The sequence below is a fragment of the Rhinopithecus roxellana genome, chromosome 2 (genome assembly GCF_007565055.1).
Source record: "Rhinopithecus roxellana isolate Shanxi Qingling chromosome 2, ASM756505v1, whole genome shotgun sequence".
Taxonomy (NCBI): domain Eukaryota; kingdom Metazoa; phylum Chordata; class Mammalia; order Primates; family Cercopithecidae; genus Rhinopithecus; species Rhinopithecus roxellana.
Genome location: NC_044550.1, coordinates 13,842,585 through 13,864,168, shown reverse-complemented (window position 1 = coordinate 13,864,168; position 21,584 = coordinate 13,842,585). Strand labels below are relative to the sequence as shown.

Here is a 21,584-nt window from a genome sequence, read left to right as displayed (position 1 = left end):
AAATCACTCATTGTAAATAAACAATAATGGGACATTCTTTTTTATTTTGTTTGGCCAATAAAATATAACAGTGAATTCCCGAAAGATGTTCCAATAATGTATAAATATATATCTTGCCAAAGATGACTACCTAAGGGTAACATTGATATGTTCGTCATACTTTATAAAGGTTATTTCTTCATGATTACACCTAGTTGTTTTTTGTTTTTTAACTAGACGGATGGTGTATAAATGCCTGATGAGGGGGTCCTATCTGCAGTATTTATGGTACTCTTTGTCTTTGCATAGCCTACATGTGTTTAGATATCTGTATGTTTCCTAATGCTCCTATAAAAAAATTAATCACAAATTTAGTGGGTTTAAAGCAACATAAGCTATTATCTTACAGTTCTGAAATTTAGGAGTTTGAAATGGGTCTCAATTTGACAAAATCAGATATTTGCAGGGCTACATTCTTTCTATAGGCCTCATGAAGAAATATATTTACTTGCATTTTTCAGCTTCTGAAGGCTACCCACAGTTCTTGACCCATGGTCCCATTCCTCCAGCTTCAAGCCAGTGATACTGGGCCAAGTCCTTCTCATGTTGCCATTTCTCTGGTGCTCACTCTTCTGCTTCCCTTTTCACTCATAAGGATCACTGTGATTAAATTGGGCCCAACTGGACAATCCATGATAATCTCCCTATCTCAAAGTCAGCTGATTAGCAATCTTAATTCTATCTGCAATCTTAATTCTTCTGTACCATATAACATAACATATTCACAGGCCTGGGGCTTAGGACACATACACTTTTGAGGTACCATGTTCTGCCTACCACACCATCTGAAAACTGCTTTCAGCTATAGTTCCTTCTCTTCCTTTCCTAAAGCCTTTTGAAGTAAAATGGATATATGTACAGTATACTTTCTGCTTCTCTTCACACAGTATTTGTAGAATAGCCCTGATTAAGTAGCTTACATGATCATTGTTTAGATTTCTCCATGATTCAAAGCAAATGACACATTAGAAAAATTTTCTAGGAGTCAATTAGTGGTAGCTTGAAAGTTCCTTTGAGAATGCAAAGAATTAGGGAAATGTAAATTATAATCTTTCCATTTTTAAAGTACTCTTTATTATTGGCATTTTATAATATATATATTTTAACAGTATCCACTTTTTTATTTTTTAGATATTTTTATTTCAGTAGTTTTGGGGGAAACAGGTAGTTTTTTGTTACATGGAGAAGTTCTTTAGTGGTTTTGGTGCATCCACCACCTAAGTAGTGTACACTGTACCTAATATGTAGTCTTTTATTCCTCATCCCCCTCCAACCCGTCTGCCTGAGTCCCAAAATTCCATCATATCATTCTTATGCCTTTGCATCCTCATAGTTTAGCTCCCATTTATAAGTGAGAACATACAATATTTGTTGTTCCATTCCTGAGTTACTTCACTTAGAATAATGGCCTCCAGCTCCATCGAGGTTGCTGGAAAGGCCATTATTTCATTTCATTTTATGAGCGAGTAGTATTCCATGGTGCATACATACTACGTTTTATTTACCCACTCATTGATTGATGGGCATTTATGTTGGTTACATATTTTTGCAATTGCAAATTGTGCTGCTATGAACATATGTGTCCATGTGTCTTTTTCATATCATGACTTCTTTTCCTTTGGGTAGATACCCAGTAGTGGGATTGCTGGATCAAATGGTAGATCTACTTTTAGTTTTTTAAGGAATCTCCATACTGGTATCCATAGTGGTTATACTAGTTTACATTCCCACTAGCAGTGTGAAAGTGTTCACTTTTCACATAGATACCGACATCTATTTTTTTTAACTTTTTTTCTTTTTTTTTTTTTTTTTTTGAGACGGAGTCTCGCTCTGTCGCCCAAGCTGGAGTGCAGTGGCCAGATCTCAGCTCACTGCAAGCCCCGCCTCCCGGGTTCACGCCATTCTCCTGCCTCAGCCTCCCGAGTAGCTGGGACTACAGGCGCCCGCCACCTCGCCCGGCTAGTTTTTTGTAGTTTTTAGTAGAGACGGGGTATCACCGTGTTAGCCAGGATGGTCTCAATCTCCTGACCTTGTGATCCGCCCGCCTCGGCCTCCCAAAGTGCTGGGATTACAGGCTTGAGCCACCGCGCCCGGCCTTTTTAAACTTTTTAATTATGGCCATTCTTGAAGGAGTAAGGTAGTATCTCATTGTGGTTTTAATTTGCATTTCCCTGATAATCAGTGATTTTGAGTATTTTTTCATATGTTTGTTGGCTATTTGTATATCTTCTTTTGAGAATTGTCTATTCATGTCATTTGCCCACTTTTTGATGGGATTGTTTTTTTTCTTGCTGATTTGTTTGAGTTCCTTGTAGATTCCAGATACTAGTCCTTTGTCAGATGCACAGTTTGCAAATATTTTCTCCCACTCTGTGGATTGTCTGTTTACTCTGCTGATTAATCACAACTGTACTACAACTTTGATGATTTTAAATACCCTAATGGTGATCATTAAAGATACAATTTTTCTAGCTTACATTGTAGATATTTTGCTTTCTTTTACTTTATTCACCTCCAAGGACCTTGAAAGTAGCAAAACTCTATAAATTTTTACTTTTATCAACTGGAAATTGTGCTTGTCTGTTCTATCCCTCGGAAAGAATGTCTCCATGTGGATCTATTAGTAGGTGACAATATCATATTTTATGTTGTATATTTTTCTGTTAAAAAAACTAGAACCTTATTTATTTAGAAAACGGAAATGTCTACATGGGAGGAAAACCTTTCTGGTATCGGCACAAATATATATTTGCAAAAGAATTAAATGAGTTTATTTCAGATAAACATATAGTGGTTAAGGGGCCAGGCTTTCAAGACAGGCTCTCTAGGATTTTATTTTTGTATTTTTTAAAATTTCACTTTTTTTTTAAAGTCTTGCTCTGTTACCCAGGCTGGACTGCAGTGGTGTGATCTCCACTCACCGCAACCTCCGCATTCCAGGTTCAAGCAATTTTCCTGCCTCACTCTCCCGAGTAGCTGGGACTACAGGTGTGTGCCACCACAGCCAGGTAATTTTTTTTGGTGTGTGTATTTTTAGTAGAGACAGGGTTTCGCCATGTTGGCCAGGCTGGTCTTGAACTCCTGACCTCAGGTGATCCACCCACCTAAGCCTCCCAAGGTGCTGGGATTACAGGCGTGAGCCACCATGCCCAACCTTGAATTTTAAAAATCCAGTTCTATCACTGACTAACTATATGGCCTGAAGCAAATAATGAACCTTGTTGTTCCAAGATTTCCCACTTGTGACACATGGATAACACCACCTATGGAATCAGTGTTGTGAGAATTCAGTAAGATAAAGTATGTAGAGCATTTATCATAGTGCTTGACACCTGCTGCTAACAAAACTTTGTTTCAACTTTCTGGAAAATGAAATCTCATTTTGGAGAACAGTGGGAGGGATCTAATCTCCAGGAGACAGAGTGGTAGGGAGTCACAGAGGGAGAAAGTCAGTTTCTTTTAGAATACTTATCCAATCCTGATGACTTCCAGGACAATGTCTCAGTTTGGAGCTCCTGGTTCTTCGTGAATTCCAACACTATCAAAGAGAGTGAACTGTATGCCCAAAGCCTGTCCTTAGCTATAATTTTTTTCAACACCATTTTATTTTCAATCTGTATGTTTGTATGTTTACCTTCTATTTATGGCAGTAATGATTTTCTTACTTATGGTAGTGATATAAAATGCTCCTTTAAAATATATGACATTTAAGCTAAAAAAAAGAGTCAGTCTAAGAAATATTTTTTCTGTACAAGAGGACAGGTAGAATAACCAAAAACTGAGGAAGGTCTTATGAGAATAACTGAAATTTGCAAAGCACTGTCCCAGAGGACTGTACTCATGACTGCCTTCTGAAATGACTGGTGATTTTCTGGAACAGCAGTTATGCATCAGGAGTCACCCCCGGTAGCTAAAGAAAACACTCTTAGCTGTTGCTTGTCCTTGCTAACTAGTTCTCATGGCTGAATTATTCAGACTTTTGTAAACTTAGGGTTTTTGAGTCATCTGATATTGGGTTAGGGTAAAGATAAAATGAAACAGAGCTGTTCAACTTGTTCTGTTCCTATTTCACTTAAATACAATCCCTGATGGGAGTAGCCGCCTTTTGTGTATCCCCTGAATTGAGCACAGGAGTGCACGAATAAATGGTTGAAGAATAAATGAATGACGTATAATTATCCCTCCATACGATTATGGGGCCTTCACTCTTTCTCAACGAAGAACCTAAATTCCCAATGCCGAACAAAAGCTATTTTCATATTTGCAGCGCTTTTGTTCAGATCAGAGATATTAATTGCATTACTATTATGCACCATGTATTATGAACCAACTAGTCTCATGGATAATTAATGTGAGTATCAATATACATAATATTGCCTCTCCTAGGCATCAGAGAGGTTGCATAGCTGGCAAAAGGTGAAGTTCTGTTAGTGACAGAGCCAAGGCTTCATCCTGTACTTATTCAACTTCAAATCCAGTGCAACATATTTCTATGCTATTAAGAACAACTCAGTCTTTCTGTAGATTAATTAACAGGCTTATATGGAGGATGATCTATCCTATTATTCAATAAATCATCGAGGATTTTTATTGTGTATTTTGTTTTTAAACATTGTATAATAGATTTATATCAGGCAAGAGCAAAACTAAACTACTGAAAAATGACACCTCACACACTGGGGCCTATCATGGGGAGGGGGGAGGGGGGAGGGGGGAGGGATTGTATGGGGAGTTATACCTGATACAAATGACGAATTGATGGGTGCTGACGAGTTGATGGGTGCAGCACACCAACATGGCACAAGTATACATATGTAACAAACCTGCACGTTATGCACATGTACCCTAGAACTTAAAGTATAATAAAAAATAAATAAATTTAAAAAAATAGCTTAAAAAAAAAAAAAAAGAAATGTAATCCCCAGTGTTGGAGGTGGGGTCTGGTAGGAGGTGATTGAAAAAAAAAAAAAAAAAAGAAAAATGACACCTCAACAAATAGCCATGAAAATGTAACATTTTAAAACCATGTATAAATATTAAATATATTAAAGCTACAAAAATGAAGTAAAACTAATAAAAGTAATGTATAAAAAACCTAGAAGTACATATATGACAGCTTTTTACTAGTTTTTTTGTCTTTATGACATATTTTCAATTATGTTCATGTATTATTTTAGAAAAAGAAAAATAAAACAAAATATATTAATATTCTAGGCACACATAGAGGATATTAAATTTTATTTGCTTTTAGACCCTAATCACACTTTTTCTCTCTACTTGCCCTAGAAGATATTGAAGATATTATAGTTCACTAAATATTCAAAGTTATATTAAAAGGTCGTAGGAATCTTAGCCAAAATAACTATACTACTTGTTATCAGATTAAAAGTTAATTTCATATTGGAAAACACCTTAAGATTATCTTTAGGTGTAAAAGCCTTCATGAATTTTAAAGATCTTTTTCACAACCAAACGAAGCTCTTCTGCAAACCAAAGAGTTTGAAAAAGATTGCCAAAACCAGAGTGTTAGTTTAAGGTTGGGTATAAGAATTCTGAGGCTGTTCAGACATGTGGCATTCAGAAATGGCTACAACTTTATTTGTCCTTTTTCATATACTTAATTAGCTACTCTAATGTCACTCTTGGTACTAATTAGTCAGCCAGCATCTATTAATGTGCTTATGTCTACTAAACTGAAGCTACCCTTTTCTTTAAAGAGCATCCCATCTGAGTACTAAAGCTACTATCATATTAATGTTGTTTTCTACATGTCCTGTTAAGTTAGTCAACCTAAAAGACATAAAATTCATTCTTGTCTAAATTACATGCATTTATATGTTAATGTCATTTTAGGTAGAAAAATATTTCAACAATAATTTACTTGGATGACTCTTAACAGCCCATATGTTTACTTTAAACATGTTTCATTGACAAACATTTCTAACATGAAAAAAAAATCTGTTTGTAGCCACTGTAGTCAAATAGTTCTTGATTTTGGAACATTTTGATGTATGAAATTCCAATATTTAAATGAGATGTCACTTACATAGTTTACATGATTATTGGCATAGTGGCAGATTTATATAGTCTAACATGTGAAATACCTTCAAAATAATTTGATTAGTTGAGATGCACACGTGCTATTTAACTGCATAAACACACACATTCAAAATATTCTTATACAATTGACCCTTGAACAATGCAGGGGTTGGGGCAATGACCCCTGAGCAGTTGAAAATCCCCATATAACTTTGATTCCTCAAAAATTCAACTACTGCTGACTAGAAGCTTTACCAATAACATAAACAATCTATCAACACATATTTTGTACCTTATATGTATGATATGCTATATTCTTACAATCAAGTAAGCTAGAGAAAAGAAAGCGTGTTAAGAAAATCATAAGGAAGATAAAATACATTTACAAAACTGTACTGTATTTATCAATACTGTAAGTTTACATCATCTATTTATAGGATGAATTGCCCACCATTTCAAATGGTAGGCAACTGCAGTTCTACAGTATGTATCAAGCAAATCACCTTTTGCTTGTAATGTCATGACTTTTCTCTTCTTGGGAGTACTACCAGCATCACTACTGGTACTTTCTATGAGTCCCATGGCATTATTCAAGGTTTACAAGATGAAAAACATACAAGAACCACGAGACATCTCTTTGTACTGTGATATGCTATTTATTAGACAAACTACTCACTCAGATTTGACTGTCATCACACACCATTTTAACAGATACTCCCAACACTTGATCTCACTGCAATAGCAGCAGGAGGTGGCCATAAGATTATTACAGCAGGACACTATGTACTACAGTTAATTGTATGCAGTTATGATTTAATACTGCATCTTTATATTTGTTTACATTCTTCTTAAATGTGTATAACAACATGTATGGTCTGTAAGTGTTTGTGTGACTATGTTTTGATAAATTTTAAGGTTTTATAATAGATTCGTATATATTTTAAGGTAGCAAATAATAAAACAGACTAGTATCAACATAATTTTATGCATTCATGACATACCTAACTTCCTTATGTTTTTATATTTCTAGGCTACCCAGTTCATCAGCGAGTTTTTTCAAATTGTTGCAAATATCCAAAAAATTTCCAATATATTTATTGAAAAAAATTCACACATAAGTAGACCCATGAAGTTCAAATCTGTGTTTTCAAGAGTCAACTGTATTTACAATTCTCTATGCGCTTTCCTACTTGCATTTCATTCACACACACTTTACTTTCCCTAATAGATAACCACTTTCTCATTTTCCTCTCATTTTCACTAGCACAACCCTAACTCACCCCAAATGAATAGCTGGAATTAATCTAAAGGAATTAAAGAAATAGGCAAATTGTGTGTGCTCTACTCAACCTACCAATGCCATTTTCCCTATACTATAGCCCCTTAATTTTCTGTTCCTATTAATTCCCTCCCTCTCACTCAATGAAAATATGGCCACCAAGACTGGATCATAACTTTATTTACACTATGGTATGCATAACACTAAAGAAAATATAACTAAAAGCAGTACTACCTATTTCTGGCTGAAAGAATCATTCTCTCAAGAACTAGTTGCCATTTAACAGAGATGACAAATTTGTTCAAAAGAACTTATTTCTCTATCAATGTTGAGGCAACAATGCATCCCATAGTTAAATAAATATTTGTTAAACAATGTCTTAGAGGAAATTGAAGAGACAGTGTGGCAGAATCTCTCACACATTTAAATATCCTAATATGCATATTCAGAACATTTCACCACAGAATTTTTTTCCACAGGACATACAGTATATGCTACAGAACACGGTTTGGGCAACAGAGTACTAAAGGAATAAAGCCCTGGAAGTCTGTATCCATCTATTTCAGGAACTGACTATCAGGTAAGAAAAGTATAAGTCAACTTTCATAATGTCCCACATGGCAACTCACCTACTCACCCAGCAACAGCCATAATTGTCAATCACAGAGCACCAATTTTGTTCCAAGTATACTATTTGTTTTTTTCATCTTTTCCAAAAGAAAAAACGCGAGGTATAGAGAGGTCTTTTTTTTTTTTTTTTTTTTTTGAGGCAGAGTCTCACTCTGTCGCCCAGGCTGGAGTGCAGTGGCGCGATCTCGGTGCACTGCAAGCTCCGCCTCCCAGGTTCTCGCCATTCTCCTGCCTCAGCCTCCCGAGTAGCTGGGACTACAGGTGCCCGCCATCACGCCCGGCTAATTTTTTGTATTTTTTGTAGAGACGAGGTTTCACCGTGTTAGCCAGGATGGTCTCCATCTCCTGACCTCGTGATCCACCCGCCTGGGCCTCCCAAAGTGCAGGGATTACAGGCGTGAGCCACTGCGCCCGGCCCGAGAGGTCTTATAATGAAGTTTCATAGGGCCTTACAACCACTAAGTGAAGCAGCCATTAGATCATTTCTGCAACAGATCAGAATATGATTCTAAGAGGTCATTACTACATACAAACACAAAATACATGCTTAGTGAAAGCAGAAATGTAATGCGTGCTAACTGCTAACTTCTTAGCAGACTAGCCCTTATAAAAGATATAGATAAGCAGCCCCTGTTTTCTTTCCATAGTTATAAATGCTTCCTAATTACCCATATGTTGCTCAGAAATAGAAATTTGCTTAATGGAAGCTTTCTATCATTCTGTTGACCTTCACAGATCTAAGTGAGACATTGTATATATTTATACCCTGTAGGGAATAAATTACTTCAGGCATCATTTAGGCAATTCTGAATATGTCACTAAAGCTTTATTCATAGAACTATATCAACTATTACTCTTTTACCTGTATGATGATGTTAGAAATGGCTTCATCACAAAAATCATTAAGACACTGATACGGAAGGGAAGTACTGGGAAGGGTGTGGTCCCTTTAAATGATACTGAAAGTGGGAAGGGAAGTACTGGGTAGAGGAGGGTGTTGTCCCTGGCTAGGGCTCTATCCCCAGGCCTGTGCCCACGGACCTAAGTAAGGACAGGCATTTTTGTTTTCCTGCCCAAATACTGCATTTTCCAAGACCACCCTGTCTTGCCACAACCCCATCCTGTGCCTATAAAAGACCCTTAGACCCTAGCAGGCAGGTGGCTGGACTTCGAGAGGAACGCACTGGTGTCTTCAGTCAAGACAAGAAACAGAAACTATGAAAGAAAAGTATATTTGACGCAATGAGTGTTAAAAAGTGTTCAACAGCAGCAAATATTACAATCAAAATTATTTAACAAATAAGTGATGAAAGAAAAATATTTGTGATGCGTAAGACAAAGTTTACATTTTAAATATGTAATGTGGCCTTACAAGTTTTTAAGACAAAAAGCACAAGAGAAATATGAATGAATGATGTGAATATGTAACACACAGAAAAAATCAAAATGCCAAAGAAATATATGAGAAACACTCAATTTCAACAGACAAATGCTAATTAAAATAATAGCAAAATATCACTATAAAAATGCTTTGTGTGATGAGCATGAATAGACAGAGGTTCTCTCTAAATTGCTGGAGGAACTGTGAATTTTGCTCACATTTTTATGAGAGTAATCTCATAATACATATTCAACAATATGTCATGAGAGAGAAATAAAATTTCTAATTTATTTCATTGGAATTTTTTTTTCTGAAAGCCGAGAGCATTGCTATCCGACAGAAAATTTAATTCAAATCACATATGTTGTTTTAATGTTTTTAGCAACCATATTGCAACAAATAAAAAGTAAATTAATTACAATAATACTGATTTTATTTCATCAAATAAATTCAAAATGGTATAATCTTAACATGTAATTAACATAAAAATTATTGAGATTTTACATTCTATTTTTTGTGCTCAGTCTTTGAAAACTGGTGTGTATTTTACATTTACAGCACATTACAACTTGAACCAGACATATTTTAAGTCCTCAACAGAGGGGGCTACAGTGTTAGGTAGCAAAGCATACAGTTTTTTGCCCATCAGAATATAGAAAACATGTAAGATTATAGCAATCTGACATGACAGAAACATTTGCACCTTGGGAGGCCGAGGAGGGCAGATCAGCTGAGGTCAGGAGTTCGAGACCAGCCTGGTCAAAATGGTGAAACCCCATCTCTACTAAAAATACAAAAGTTAGCCAGGTGTGTTGGCAGGCACCTGTAATCCCAGCTATCTGAGAGGCTGAAGCAGGAAAATCACTTGAACCCAGGAGGTGGAGGTTGCAGTGAGCTGGGATCGCACCACTGTATTCCAGGCTGGGTGACAGCAGTGAGAAACTATCTCAAATAAATTTAAAAATTTATAAACAAATCTTATATGAAACACTAAGATGTAACAAGAATTGCCTGAAGTTATATTACCAACCTGTTTGATTGTGCTTTTATCTAGCAATAGTCAGTCTCTTGGATTCAGACAGGAAGAATACAGCTAGAAAGACTTATTCAGGAGTAGAGCTTTATCAAGTAGTTGTGACAGTAAAATAGATGGATCAAGGAGTCAAAGCAAATGCAAAGACAGGATTTTAATGAGAATGAATGGATTCCAATATGGATAAAAAGGAAGGGATGCTATATAGAAAGTAAAGCTAGGAAATAATTTAACACTGTACCAAGGTTTTCACAGAAAGAAGTATCAGCTATTTATTCTCCATTAAGATCAATACAAAAAAAAAAAAAAAAAACCAAAAAAGGAAAAAAGGAAAGAGGAGAGGAATGGGAAGAAGAGAAGGAGGAGCTCTAGAAACATAGAAGAAGGAATGAAAAAAAAAAACAAGACAAAAATTCTTTTCTGTTTTCCTTTTCTTTATTTTTTTTTTAATTATACTTTAAGTTCTAGGGTATATGTGCACAATGTGCAGGTTTGTTACATATGTATACATGTGTCATGTTGATGTGCTGCACCCATTAACTTGTCATTTACATTAGGTATATCTCCTAATGCTATCCCTCCCTCCTCACCCACTCCATGACAGGTCCCAGTGTGTGATGTTTCCCATTCTGTGTCCAAGTGTTCTCATTGCTCAATTCCCGCCTATGAGTGAGAATATGCAGTGTTTGGTTTTCTTTCCTTGTGATAGTTTGCTCAGAATGATGGTTTCCAGCTTCATCCATATCCCTACAAAGGACATGAACTCATCCTTTATTATGGCTGCATAGTATTCCATGGTGTATATGTGCCACATTTTCTTTATTTTATTTTACTTTATTTTATTTATTTATTTTTTTGAGACACAGTCTTGCTCTGTCGCCCAGGCTGGAGTGCAGTGGTGCAATTTCAGCTCACTACAAGCTCTGCCTCCCAGGTTCACGCCATTCTCCTACCTCAGTCTCCCAAATAGCTGGGACTACAGGTGCCCACCACCACACCCAGCTAATTTTTTGTGTTTAGTAGAGATGTTAACCACGTTAACCAGGATGGTCTCGATCTCCTGACCTTGTGATCCGCCCACCTCGGCCTCCCAAAGTGTTGGGATTACAGACATGAGTCACTGCACCCGGCCACCACATTTTCTTAATCTGGTCTATCATTAATGGACATTTGGGTTGGTTCCAAGTCTTTGCCATTATGATAGTGACGCAATAAACATATGTGTGTATGTGTCTTTATAGCAGCATGATTTATAATCTTTTGGGTATATACCCAGAGCCTGCATTGCCAAGAAAATCCTAAGCCAAAAGAACAAAGCTGGAGGCATCACGCTACCTGACTTCAAACTATACTACAAGGCTACAGGAATCAAAACGGCATGGTACTGGTACCAAAACGGAGACACTGAAATAGATGAGAGCCCTCAGAAATAATACCACACATCTACAACCATCTGATCTTTGACAAACCTGACAAAAACAAGAAATGGGGAAAGGATTCCCTATTTAATAAATGGTGCTAGGAAAACTGGCTAGCCGCACGTAGAAAGCTGAAACTGGGTCCCTTCCTTGTACCTTATACAAAAATTAATTCAAGATGGATTAAAGACTTAAAGGTTGATCTAAAACCATAAAAACCCTAGAAGAAAACCTAGGCAATACCATTCAAGACACAGGCATGGGCAAGGACTTCATGACTAAAACACCAAAAGCAATGGCAACAAAAGCCAAAATTGACAAATGGGATCTAATTAAACTAAAGAACTTCTGCACAGCAAAAGAAACTACCATCAGAGTGAACAGGCAACCTACGGAATGGGAGAAAATTTTTGCAATTTACCCATCTGACAAAGGGCTAATATCCAGAATCTACAAAGAACTTAAACAAATTTACAAGAAAAAAATCAAACAACCCCATCAAAAAATGGGCAAAGGATATGAACAGACCCTTCGCAAAAGAACACATTTGTGCAGCCAACAGACACATGAAAAAATGCTCATCATCACTGGCCATCAGAGAAACACAAATCAAAACTACAATGAGATATCATCTCACACCAGTTAGAATGGTGATCATTAAAAAGTCAGGTAACAACAGGTGCTGGAGAGGATGTGGAGAAATAGGAACACTTTTACACTGTTGATGGGACTGTAAACTAGTTCAACCATTGTGGAAGACAGTGTGGCGATTCCTCAAGGATCTAGAACTAGAAATACCATTTGATGAGACAGAAATTCTTAAACACACAAGAAAATCTACACATTAAAGTGTATTACTAATGTAATTCATGGAGCTGTTCTCTAAAAGTTTTCATAGCAGAAAACCCCCCTTTGGTGTGATGCCATCAGCTTTTGAGAACTATTAAATTGTTGCAGTGACACTGATCTTAAAGCAACAATGAAAGTAAAATGCTTTCCTTGATGGCACATCTTCAGCTGCTTATCAGACAGCCATATTTCTAAAGGGCGTCTCCATGGCCTCCATCACCTTATCTTCTTCCACTCATTCCCATTCAGCTCTCATCCCCTTTACTAAAGCTACTTACTTCTCTCTCTAAGGTCATCTGTAAGTTTCATGACACTAAATCCATTGGCTAAATTTCAGGCTTCAGTTTGCCTGACCTATCAAAAGAATTTGGGCCAGTTCACCATTGTACCTTCCTGAACCATTCTATTTTTGAATTCTTGTCACTATATTTTTCTTTTCCATCTTTTTTTTTAGCCTCTCTCAGTCATATTGAGCAACTCCTCCTTCTGTACCTACACTGAAATGTTTGCTTTCCACAGGTCTCTATCCTGGGTCATCTTATCTATGTTACCCTATTCATTGTTATAGTTTTAAATACAATGTTTTTCTTAATTTCATATCTCCAGTCTGAACCGCCTTTCTGACATCCAGATCCTAAAATCAAACTGCTTACTTGACATCTTAACATGACTATTTCTCATGCTCCTCAAATGTAACAGGTCTGAAATTGAAATGACATTCTCTCATGTCCTCCCAGTGTCCTCTTGTTCCTTCATTCCTTTCCAATGGAGTAAATGACACATTCTGGATTCTCCTAGGTTTACAGACCACAACCCTAGGTGTCATTCTTCACATTTCTGCCCCCCTCAGACTCCAAATCTACTATATCACAAAAGGTATGTAAGTAATAGTTCTTAATACATCTGTCCACTTCTCCCTGTATTTTTAGTCCTTGCAAACCCCTAATTGTTTGCCAACTTCCATCGTTGCCCTTTTCCAATTAATTTTATCAACAGCAGCTCATGTGATCTTCTAACACAAAATCTAATCATGCTATCCCTCATTAAAAACTCTTCAAGAGCTCCTCATTATATTTGGAGAATATTTTACACAAATTTATGCAATTAGGTTTTGGTTTACTTTTCAGATTCTTCTCCTCACTCATTATAATAACATTGTGAGTGTAACCTTGTCGTATCTTGAAAAGTTTTGTCTTTCTGTGTCTCATTTCTTCACTGACATCATTGGAGTTAATTGATCACACCTTAACTTCATTAATTTGTTCCTGTCTCTGAAGTTTAGCAAGAATACACCGAATTCTTATTTTCTAAGGGGAACATTAATAACACACTATGTATAACTTAATGGAGATACTATACTTTCTACTCCATTGCAGAAAAATGGGTTAGTAAAAGACTAATCTCTAAAACACAGTACTTGTATTGCTTCATACCGATATTAATCCACTGAGATTGTATATAAAGTTTTCACAATAGCCTGTTCATGGTGCCATAATTTTTCATATACCAGGAGGGTTGAAGATAATCCCTAGTTTTATATCTCATCTTCCTTTTTTACTAAGTAAATACATTTTGTGACATTTACTAAGATAAATGCCCCAACCATTCTCTCATTAATGTATGCCTCAATTTAAATATATTTTAAAAACTTGCCAGAAACAGTATGCTATAAAATTTTCAGATAAGTAAAAATATCCTGTTAACAAAACATGGGAAAGCATTGTTATAAATTTATAGCTACATAATTCAAAGCTCTAAACCTTTTAATAGCACTTAATTCTTATAATACTAACCTTTGAGTGAATTATTTTCTCTCCAGTTCTAAGGATTTAAGTTTGAAAACCTAAAAATAAATGCATGGACATTCTTCAAATTTCACTAATAAAGACAGGACACCCAAAATATGCTCATCTGCAGGACCACCAGACTTACTCATACTCTATCATAGTGCATGAAAGGAACAGACTTAATTCTCAGATTGTTTAATTTTCAATGGAAGATACATAGAAGACATCATTTTAACAATAACAACAACTTTTGAAAGAGAAGCTGATAGCTGGCAGTTTTTGAGAAATAAAGGTATGCTAGCCCAAACTTTTTTTCCTCCCAAAAAGAGAAATTCACTCAAAGTAGTTCATGTAAGGAGAAGTTCATATAAGGATACTATAAGCAATTTCATGGGCAGATAAGATCAAAAAAACAAGTGCAGCTGCTCTGTCACTAGAAATCAGAAATCGAGACTACTCCCTTTGTCTTTCGGTCTCCTCAGTTCTCTCATCACAACTTCTTTCTGTTTAACCATCTTAAACATGAGGCAACTAACTGTCATCTTATACTGTATACTGAATCTTCCACTGACAATAATTTCATCTTTTCTCAATCTTCTACTGACAAGAATCTTTATTCTTTCGTTTAATAAGACAAAAGGACTTTGTGGCTTATATAGATTATATATGTGGCTTATACTTACACAGATTCAACAAATCTATATAAGCCTGACAACACGCGGCACTGTCCATTAAGCAACCAGTTGGCTGGCTTGTATCATGTGCCTATTCTTGGCCCAGGTGACTGTTTCTGGGAATCTGAATAATTGTCCTCATTCTACTTTATTTAAATGGCTGTAGATCTATAGGACGTGATAAAGGAAAAGTCTCTGACCTACAAATAAGTACTTAAAGTAGTGAAAGTTCTAAGCTTTTACTAAGAAATTAGGAGAGAATTAAAGAAATTATACCATTAATTGAAACCAGGGTAGATTTTGCCTCAATTTTATCTCACTCACTTTTTTTACAATAGTGACCTAATAATTTACTAACTGTACTAAAAACACATTCATCTCCCAATATTTTGAACTGTATCAATATATTAAATCTAAATAAAATGTAATCAATAGAAAATGTGTAACCTTAGAGATTCTTCAGACAGTAACAATAAATATTCTACAATTGCCATTTCAATGATTTTATAGTCATGCCCTTGTGTGTTTCTCCACCCCCAATCCTAGAAAAAAAAAACATAAAAATCATGGTGACTTAATAGTTCACCTTTAACAGTTTAGAAAAGCTTCCATAGATGAAAGAACACAGTGAATTATTAAATATTTTCATATTACTATACTGAACAATACGACTTCTTGTCCAGAGTAGACACTACTCTTCTGACACCCTCACTTATCAACTAGTATGATTCCCATTTCATATGAATTCAAAGTAGAAACACAATAAATGGAAGCTATTACAAGATGGCTAAAATTTCAAGTGGTCTTGACACCACATTATTCCTCTGAAAATTAGACATGATCCTACAACTAAAAAGGAATGAGAATATTGCTCCCAACCAAAGGAGGAATTGTTCTCAGCATGTATCAGATCAAAAAAAATGAGGCATATAGTAAATGGAATTCCAAGTCAGAGACTGTTCTTATACTTTTCAGTGTGTCTCTATATAAAAACAAAGCAATGGGAATTAATAATATGGGAAAATGGCAGAGACACTTAGAAGAAACAAAGATATGACACATAGCATGATGAAACGTAACAACATATTTTAATGAACTAGATATAAAGGAAATCTTGTAAAAGATCACAAAGCATTGATTAATTACTCTTCACGATTACAGAGGGAAGTCATCTTTCTGGATCATTTCAGTGCAGAACACTTAGAAACAACAAAGAGATTTCAATTCAGGGGTAAATGTCTAAAAGGCTCATTATTTTTCCCTGACTAAAAACGAATTAGTGGAGGGGTATAATTCCATATGATATCTGATATTTTCAGCACTGGGACTAATTTCAATGTCTGCACTAAAACTTAGATACCATTCTTTATATTTAAAACAGGAAAGAATTACAAGGCCAAATAATAACTTAATTTTGAAATAATAACTTATGAAATCTTTGCTTCTTCTATTCTTATTTCATAGCTATCTCCAAAATTAATGCAAGATACTCTATATGCTATGAAGAAAGCAGTAAATTAGTAAGTGTAACTTAGGTGATAAAGCAACAACCATTTAAACTCTTAAAACATGTGATTTATTTTTGTCAGGAATGATGTTCCTCATTTTAGGTTGGAATTTTGTTTTAACCCAGCAGTAAATATTTTGGTAAAATAGATTCTTCATCTTCCTATAAGTTGAAGTATTCCACAGTTTTTCTGTTTGATGCTTATTTTTTTCAAATATATTTATATATTATGTAAACTGAGTCACACAACTGGTACTCAGATATGAGAAAACAGAGCATGCTCTCATTTTGTCCTATTAAATTCCTTTATTCTTTCCTGCAACTGCTCTAGTTTAATGCCCTTTTAATCAGCCTATCCTTAGTTCTTCTCATTATGCATTTTTTTTTTCTCCTCTCAGAACTATTAACCACAATATGTCCCCAAGGATACAGCAGTGTCTTTATACAAGAGGCCATACCTCCTATTATTTTTGATATGGGAGCTTGATTCCTTCACCCATTAAGTTGTCCCTCAAGTCAGTATGAGGCAATCAGTATGAGGCAGTTTTTCGATAAGAACTCTCACTCTTATATAAGCAAATATGACACTATTGATCAATGACCTAAGAATTAATATAACAACTAGCATGTATAAAGCAGTTACTGTTACCAGACCCTGAAAAGGACTTCACCTGCATTTTCCCGTTTAATCCCCCAAACAACTTTCATATAAAGGTTTCCTTCTCTCGGATTTTGTTTTTTAATAAACAAAATAAAACTGAGATAGTGACAGATTTCATTATTTATTCAAGGTCATAGGTAAGGCAGGCAATTAAACTGGGACTAGATCTGAGGCAGTATGAGTCAAAAGACCATCATAAGTAGGGCATAACCACCTACAATACATCCTCAGATAGATATTGCAGAAAAGGTTTCTCTACTGTCCCAGGTGTAACTTTGAATATGCTGATATTTAACCCTGAAATCTTCAGCAACTGCATTTTTCAGACTTATTCCTTATTATGGTGAAGATATCCTAAAAGCACTGCTTGTCTTTAAAATCCTAGCAAAAATGACCTTATCAGAACATTTCCAGATTGGTCTGAAGAAAGCAAGTCTTTCCAGCCACCAGCATGGAACCAGGTCATTTCCTTCGTGGAACAAATGTAGGACGTTGGCTATGTTGGAAGATTGCAGTCAAAGCAAAAAGCTTCAAATCTTTAAGAACTTCAAGCTAGAGGGCAGAGACCTAGACAAACCATGTTCCTCACAAGTTATGTATAAGCATCCAGCATAAGGTGAAACAGTCTAAATGCTAGTTCCACCCTTTCATGCTTTCTGTTCTTAAGCAAATCATTTATTAAAATGTCATCAGATGCATCAAATAATATCAATACAAATAAAAAAAAAAACTATGGGGCGGAGAAAAATCTGATTTAATAAATAATCACTCCCTAATTAAAATAGCAGTTAAAATTAAGTTTTTCAAATCATTAGTTTTGGAATAAAACAGGAAGAATCTCTCTTTTGGACACTAATAGCAATATCTAGTTAAATACAAACCAGAAAATACATTCTAAGTGGAATTTTCATCCATCGTGCGTCATTTTTACCTTGTTGTAGAACTGGGTATTCTATTTTTCTTGCTTCCATTAAAGAACTAGTTGTAAACTCAACAGTTAATAAATCTCTGATGGCAGTATACACTAATGTTGTCTAGCAGTACATTCTACCTCCTGGTAGAAATATACCTTCCTAGGCATGAAACTGTGTTTACCATTTTACACTCTTATTATTACTACATGACTCTTGCGGGGGAACAAAAGTTTATTGGTAAGTTAATGAATGGGTGACCTTCAAATAGTTACTAGTTATAAAACCATGAGCAACTCACACTCTGGATCTCAGTGCTCTCTTCTCTAAATGAGGCAGTTGGACCAATTGACCCCCAATGTGCCATATTAATATAGTTGTTGGAGAGAGAGAGAGCTCTCCATTAAAAACAAACAAACGAAAAAACCATTGGATTTATAAAAGCTAGAATATTAGAAGATTACTCATATCAAGAATATGGACATGGGATAATGTCAAAAGACAATTAGTTGTTAGAAACATTTCATTATGTTGGCCAGAAAAGGAAGCAACTGAAGCAAGTGATAAATACTGTATGGAGGACCCAAGGAGATGGGGAGGGGGGGAATGCATGGGAGGAACAAGAATAATTGGAATGCTATAAATACTGATTCACATTACTCCTGCATTATTCACAATAGCAAGTGCCTCAAAGTGTTGCTTAGTATCAAGTGAAATAAAAGCCATTTTCTGCCTAAACTGCTTAATCTAGAAGTTTGAAACAAACTGTACCCCATTCTCTAACAAAATTGTTAAACTGAAATTACAAAAGAGGTAACCTGCTCAAAGTTCCAAACACATGGTTGGTTTTATCTGCAGATGCTAGCAAAGGCTGCTCTGCTGCAGACCATCAGAGTCACAGTTTTCAAGAATGTCAATATGCAATAGTTAAAATATTAATATATTAAGACATGGGCTCTAAGTCCTTTCTTGTCATTTTTCATTGACACAAAAATACCTCTTATTTAACTTAAAGCAATCCCTAAAGTTTATTTATGTAAAAATGCACTAGCCAACAGAAATAGCTAAAACCAAAATTACATTACCTAAAAAATTCTAGAAAGGTATGAGAAATTTATTTCTATTCAGCAAATTAAGAGAATTTCACTCAGAATATACTTTCTTGTTGCATTTCTCACCAAGAACACTACAGTAATATTAATACCTGTGAAGTTTTTTTAATTTAAAAAACATTTTTATATCACTATGTAATTTGCAAATGCATTTGAAATCCTTCAAAAAGAACTAAATAAAACTGCCTTAACGTCCATTTGAAAATGTAAATCTACTGCATTCAACCAAGTTGACTGTTTTCCTTTGACCAAGTTAGTAAAGCCAGTGGATTAGGGAGGTGGTGTTGGTAGAGCTTCTCTGCAAAGCTAACTGCCCAAGAAGCAGGGCACTTACAGTCCGCGCTACCAATTCACCAGGCTGGGCTTTGTCAGGCCGGGCAGGTAAATGGGTGACGCTACAAATGAGCGGTTTTGCTGTGTTTACCGACTGTTGAAAATGATTACGTATAATTTTAAAACGCGCATTTCTTTAAAACAGTTTGCAAAGTGACTTTAGAAACTACAGGACCCTGACCCGGGTGCTGGGGAAAGTTCTAGCTCCTCAGAAGTTGCTGACACTGAGGGTGGCCCGCTGGCCAGAACTCCTAGCGCGCTCCTCTTCGTGGCGTCCAGATGCCCCTCAGAGAAGTCAGGGACAGAAGAACCCTCTGGTCTGCCCGGCGGCAGGATAAAAAGGGAAAGCCCTATCTCAGGGACGCCCTTGCCTCAGTGCCCGAGTGCAGTTGCTGTCTAACGATGGCCCGTGGTCTCCGCAGAGCCCCGTAGCCTGGCCTCCGCGTCAAGCCCCTCCGAATGCGCAACTACCCACCTGGGGGCGCTGGGCCGCAGGGGGCCGGGTCCGGGCTTCCAAGCCCCTTGCCCGGCGCTGCAGGCAGCATTGTGGCGGCTGAAGCCGAGGGGCCTGCGCACTGCTGCCCGCCGAGCGCTGCCTGGACTCTCCCGGCCAGAGACTCCTCACGATTTTCTCTTCCTTTGGCCCTGGGCTCTCCCCAGCCCGCCTGCCACCCGGGAAGGCTGCAGCCAGGTCTCAGGAAACGCAGCCCCGGGGCTCATGCCCGCAAGGCCAGGGCTCCGCTCTGCTGGGCGCCCAGAGGAAGTGAAACTGCTCAGGGGCCTGCTCTTGCATCCCTTCTCAAAAGGCCGCTTTGGTTTCTTATAACACTTCTGCTCTTGTTTCCTTCCTCACCTTTTCACCTAGGATATATTTAGGCCTCTGTTGCTGTAGCTCTCCTTGTCCCTTTCTAGGTCTTCCACACTGCCATACTGCCCCCACTTCCAGGCAGACGTAGGGAAACCAGAAGTGAACATTTGCTGGAAAGACAGAATGATTAGATAGATAGATGAGTAGATACATGGATGATAGATACATAGATATGGAAATGAAGCTACAGATATTGTAATTTTTAAAATACTTCATTTTACACAGACTTTCTAGGCTAGGTTCATAAATTGAAAAGTGATTTAAAAATTTCATATAAAATGTATTTCTTACTCCTGCTCCAACTCAGAAATAGACCCAGTAAATAATTATTTATGGCTCTAAATAGCCCCTCCAAACAAAAGTTTGTTTGCTTGTTTTAAAGATGGAGATACATCAAATGAGTTGTCCCAGAACCTTAAAGTGAATGTCTCTTCCCTCAAGCACGTCTAAACTAGTCATTTGCCTTTTGAAGTTGAAGATGTTTTTTGATTATCAATTTGGTAATAATACATAATTTAAATGTTCCTCTCCTTATAAAAGGAAGGCTTTCTTTGAAACTTTCTCTCGGATGAAGTGCTTTTTAGGAATAGTATAAATATCAAGTATCAAAGAAAACGTTAATTTTTTCACATAAATGAACTTATTAGAACTTTATAACATAATGTAGAAAACTTGGAGAAGTATGTGAAATGTCCAAAAAACTTGAAAACAATTATAGGTTGTATTGCATTTATCTGATTTCCAGTAGTTTCTTTAACATCATTAATTTTATGTTGATTTTCTGAACTTTATATAATGGAACAAAAGATTTATTCTAACTTATGAAATAATATTATATTGAAAAAATGGTTGTCTTCTATATATGCCTGTTAACACAGAGACTTCAGCATAATAGGCAAAAACAGAAATTTGGATTGCAGGGTTTGGGTGTTGTTCAGTGTTTCAGAAACTCAATTCTTAGGAAAGTATGTCTTAAACAAACCCATTGGAGAAAAGAATATTCTAACTGATGCATCTACTGGTATAGGTATTCCTGACAAGAGCTACTTTAGCCAACATGAAC

At 36.3% G+C, this 21,584-nt stretch overlaps 1 protein-coding gene across 2 annotated transcripts in view; it reads right to left on the bottom strand.

Annotated features, from left to right (window-relative positions):
- Positions 1-20,472, bottom strand: part of BANK1 (B cell scaffold protein with ankyrin repeats 1) — a 335,823-nt gene extending 315,351 nt beyond the window's left edge. The window contains exon 1 of one of the 2 annotated variants that reach the window (XM_030916824.1): positions 20,129-20,472. In XM_030916824.1, coding sequence (XP_030772684.1) covers positions 20,129-20,198 — 70 coding nt within the window. In that variant the 5' untranslated portion in view covers positions 20,199-20,472. Of the gene's footprint in view, positions 1-14,461; positions 14,482-20,128 lie in introns of those variants that run through there. The other variant, XM_030916828.1, reaches the window with a different exon arrangement.
- Positions 20,473-21,584: the final 1,112 nt, after the last annotated feature.